The sequence below is a fragment of the Macrobrachium nipponense genome, chromosome 12 (assembly GCF_015104395.2).
Source record: "Macrobrachium nipponense isolate FS-2020 chromosome 12, ASM1510439v2, whole genome shotgun sequence".
Taxonomy (NCBI): domain Eukaryota; kingdom Metazoa; phylum Arthropoda; class Malacostraca; order Decapoda; family Palaemonidae; genus Macrobrachium; species Macrobrachium nipponense.
The window spans coordinates 61,788,973-61,793,972 of NC_087205.1; the positions used below are offsets into that span (position 1 = coordinate 61,788,973).

Genomic DNA, 5,000 nt, shown 5'->3' on the forward strand with positions numbered 1-5,000 from the left:
TATAATTTGGTTTACATTTGTAGGAAATTCAAATTCGCACATAATACATTCATTCCATTTACATCACGCAACGTAAAGAACCGTCAATTAAATGGCAAAATTTGATTTAGAATGTAAAACGAGTTCCACAAAGCTATGAAAAAGATGCTAAAACTACAGACTAAAGTATTTTGTATACCATGAGCCGAAACAGATAAACCGTCGTAGCTTCATAAATAGATTTTAAAAACAATTAACCGTTAGAATGTACTCTACGTTTCTATTTGTAATCCTAGTACATGTCGTCAACAGGTTTCCGTATTACGGAGGTGGAGGTGCCGAGATATCTGGTAGTTGGGAAGAAAGCCACACTCCGCTGCCACTTCGCTCTCGATGGCGAAGTGCTCTATTCCCTCAAGTGGTGGAAAGACGGCAAACAGTTTTATCAGTATATTCCGGACAACAAGCCTCCATCCGTTGTGTTCACAGTGCCAGGAATTACAGTGAATGTAAGTGTGATTGACAACGCCGTTTCTGTTTTCATATTGCCAATTTCCAAAGGTGATAGGAAATTTCGTGGCTTAATAAGGGAAATTTATTGAAAAGTAATTTGTAGAGTATGCAATTCATTCTTTGATATTATGATTTTACTTCTAAATGTTCACGAAACAAATAACTGAATTATAGTATTCTTGCCGGCATCAGTGACAAAATCTTTGAAACTCTTATGAACAACCAAAACAGGCATTTCTTTAACTTCTCAGATTACCTTATATAAAATAATCAATGCTACAGAGCTTCTGCCTCATATAAGCATTAATTGTAAAAAAGAGACATTTGAACTGAAATGATAAGATAGGTATTTTTTTTCACATGCACTAGCTACAAATAGTTTCCTGAAACTACAATGGTCTCTAAATGAATACGAATAGCAGTTTCATTGTATACATTTGAAAGCTAGAGGTCATATGAGCGTACTTTGCTTCAGAAAGTATAAAAAGAGTTATCTCGTCAAATTAAAGTCAGAATTAAAACTCAAAGTTTAATGTATTCTTTCCTGATCAGGGACTTTGAGTGGGAGCAAATCATAACCTCTAGAAAAAAAAATATAGTCATGCTATCTTGGATCAACAGAATAGGAATCTTCTTTTTTTGGGATGGGCGTAAGGGGAATTTGATCCATTAATCTGTTATCTGTTACAAGCCTTTTCAAACAATGGTATGAGAAAGGAGATGAACATTGGCGAAGGACATTCAATTTTTGTTAAAGCAACTCGTCATTTTTAATCGGGTGAAATTCCGCAATCGACCCAGTTTGTGACGCGAATTAAGTAATGCATCCGGGCATCTCCGAAAGGGCCTAATATCGCCCCCTGTGCCTTTACATAATTCGGTTGCCTGATTACTCAGAATCAATTAAGACGATGAAATGTCAGACACACGGTTTAAACCGTTTAATACAAAGCAATTTGTATCCTGTATCACCACGAGCAGTCATCTGCTAGAATAATTAATTAATTCCACAACATTCCCAATGATTATCCGAAGAGCCTCGATCCTAGAGTTATTACCATTTCATATCTAATTGATGGCTCGGATACATAATTTGATATGGCAGCCATCGAAACTTACTGACCATGCGATACCCACGTAATGCAATTCATTCACTTGATGTCAATTCGGGGGCCAACTCTTCTCTAAAATTAATTAATAGTTCGAGTGGGATAGGATATCTTTTCCCGTAAATGGCCCAGGGTAGTTTTCAGTGTTATTCTGGTCATTTATGGCTCCCAATGAATTTCAAATCAAAATTGAAAAGCAGGTATTCTCTCGTCTCGACATCCCCCACCCCCCACAAAAAAAAGATATTTAATTTGTGTTTCTTGTTTTAAATCTATTATCACTGATTTTTGAAAACAACAAAAGTGCAAAAAGGGGCATTCGGTAAAACGAAACAAAGTTAAGGTGAATATCTAGAATATGTCTACAAGATAGTAGGTAATGTTAATTTATTATCTGATTTGATTTCCAAATATCCACTGCATATTAATTAGATACTTTACTTCATGAATTTTGCCATATTAAAGCACGAAGGATTTCATTTTATTTGCCTCATGTATAGCGATATATGTTTGTTTTCTTGTTCCGAACGCATATTTTACCGTAAAGACGTTTTTGCGTTAAAGTGTAGTCATAAAACCTAGTTTGGATGCCACTAATAAAAAAAAAAGCAGCCACAACAAACTCAATTTGCACCAGTGACGTTCATAAAGATAATAATTTCAGGCTGCTACTAAAAGATGACCTGACTTTAATGGCCTGGTAAAAGATCATCACAGCAGCTACTTATCCCCTGACATTGTTCAAGGCTGCCGTGATACACTCTCTCATAAAGTGGCTGATGTGGAAAATGAAGTTAAGTCAGGAAAGAAAAGCTTCATAAAAGTCTTTGCTCCAGACGCGATCGGATTATCCTCAGCGCTGGATGAGACCCCCTTTATTGGCTGTCATTTATGACTTTGCCTTGGCAACCGACGTCCCTGTCACTCATCACAGATTCTTTTCAGGAACAGTATTCAAGAATTGTATTTTAGAATATGATGCCAAGCACACTAACGCAATCGTAAAACCGATGGTAATAATGCTAATTATATAAGGGTCATTTTCATTAGGGAGATGATCTTGGTGATGATAAGGCCAATTCTTTCCGTTTTATTAACAAGTTATTGATAATTCGTTATTTTATTCTATTACATAAATTCATTTGTTGACGTTGCTTGTTTTTTTTCTTTCTTTTTTTTATTCACCGTCCATATAACTTATAAATCCTACGTTTCACAGAGATTCTTGTGAAAATGTTGCTCTCAAAAGTATTTATTATTGCAGTTAAGTTTCTTTCACAATTCGTTCCCACTTGCGTGGTTAGAAATGAATGCCTTTTAGGATGATTTAATTCTCTCTGTTTCTCTGTCGACGTGTGGAAAATGGGGAAATAAACTAGCTGCTTATTTCTCAATCGAATTTATCGGGAATTTTCCGAACCAATCCTAATCACGGTACCAAAATGGACGTATCTTTTTTAACAATATTTGAATATCCTATGTGCCATTAATAACCATTTCATATACATCAGTAAAAAGGACAAGCAGTCTCCTGTGTTTTTCCTTTCACTTTCCAGGCTCCTTGTTTACTGGCCCCTAAGAGGGAGACTGCCCGTTTGACTGGTAAAGAGAAACCCCTGTCTCATCCATTTAAGTGAGCGTTCTATGCTAATTAAAATGGAAAGTGTCAAGGATTCATTGAAAATAGAGTAAGCCGATGCTAAGATATCCTCAAATGGGAACGAATTGTGAAAGAAGCTATCAACTGCATTGAGAAATACTTTTGAGAGCAACTTTTTCGCAAGTCTCTGTGAAACGTAAGATATATGAGCCATATAGCTGATGAATAAAAAAGAAACAAGCAACCTCAACAAATGGATCTATGTACTAAAAGAAAATCATAAATTATCAATATTTGTGTCTGTGTTTTGTCAATTTCATATATATTAATCAAGTGCAATATCCAAAGTCGAATTCAAACAAATTAATTAGCAAATGTAGTTTTTAACATCAAACAGAAATACTTTGTCATTGAATAAATAAAGGAAAAGATGTAAATTTTGCAATCAGTCAAGACTAAAATTTGGCATCTAATTTCAAGAGGATGTGGTTACTTGGCGTATATGCTGCATTTCATATCCTATATTTACTCTTTATTTATGTAAATCCTTAATCTAATTCTTCAAAATATTTGCATCTAGAAGATCCAAACGGCCCTTTCTATTGTAAATGTTATTGAAGTGGTCCTTCAACCCGGTCCATCTCCTCTCTCTCTCTCTCTCTCTCTCTCTCTCTCTCTCTCTCTCTCTCTCTCTCTCTCTCTCTCTCTCTCTCTTCGATTAATTTTATGTAGATTACACAGTATGATGATAAGTTTGATAAATGCACTGTTAATTTATTTTTCATCGCATTAGAAACGTGAAAAAGTTATGAATAACGATTCATTTCATAGATATCTGAAACAACAAAAGGCACAGAAATCATGGCCAGTTCCTCTTGATGTCACTAAGTGCGACCGGCCGCTGCTGTGAGGCCCTTTTGAATAAGTAATGAATCAATCAAAATTTTGAGACTGACTTTTGCCATTTGAGGGCGTTGTCGTTTTATCCGCCCAACATACGAAGATATTTTGCAGGAATGGAGCAGGACATTTTAATTATTCTGTTTTTCTCATCTTACGATTCTCGCAACTGACAATTAGATTAAGTTATTTCTCAAGAAGGTGTCGACAGATTTGATGAAAGTGGGAGAAAACGTTTTGGTACTGAAGGATTAAGTTACCTTGGACATCGAACATGGGTCTGGGAAAAAGCTAATTCCGTAATGTTCCTTTGTGTTTGACGCAGACAGTCTGCTTACATTCAACTCCCGGTCTAGACTTGCCGTCGTCCGGTCTTGGTTTAGTTTTTTTTTTTTTTACTTCTGGGCCATATATTAGTATGTAGAATGAATGAAGGTAACATATCCAACCTTCGAAGATGCATAATATCCCAAGGGTAGAGATTTGCAGCATCGAACATCACTTACATATAACCATTGTTTTTTAACAGCGTATGCATTTTCATATTATTGCCCTCATCTATCAAAGTCTGAGTCAGGCTATACTACCTTTCGTCGACATGTAAAATATTTTGTGGATCTCATGAACTGAACGATACTGGTGGATAAAAATATGTTGACGTAGGAATTGGTATTGCCAAAGCTCTGATCTCTACTAAAGAGCTTGAAGATTTATTATTTGCATTATAGCTGGTAAATATTAGCTGAATGGAACACCAACATATTTTATTCACGTCACCAATTCTTATTTCGTGGCTTTGTGTGTGTGTGTGTTTTTTTTTTTTTTTTCTAAACAAAACAAGGAGAGTAGCATAAATGAATAAGAAATGTTATGCTTGGTATACTTTAGTACCCTTATTC

The 5,000-nt window shown here is 35.5% G+C and overlaps 1 protein-coding gene across 2 annotated transcripts in view; it reads left to right on the forward strand.

Moving 5' to 3' along the window:
• Window positions 1–5,000, forward strand: part of LOC135224550 (uncharacterized) — a 151,665-nt gene that overhangs the window by 125,959 nt on the left and 20,706 nt on the right. For both annotated transcript variants that reach the window (XM_064263648.1, XM_064263649.1), the window contains one exon: window positions 292–488. In XM_064263648.1, the coding sequence (XP_064119718.1) occupies window positions 292–488 (197 nt within the window). The remainder of the gene's footprint in view (window positions 1–291; window positions 489–5,000) is intronic.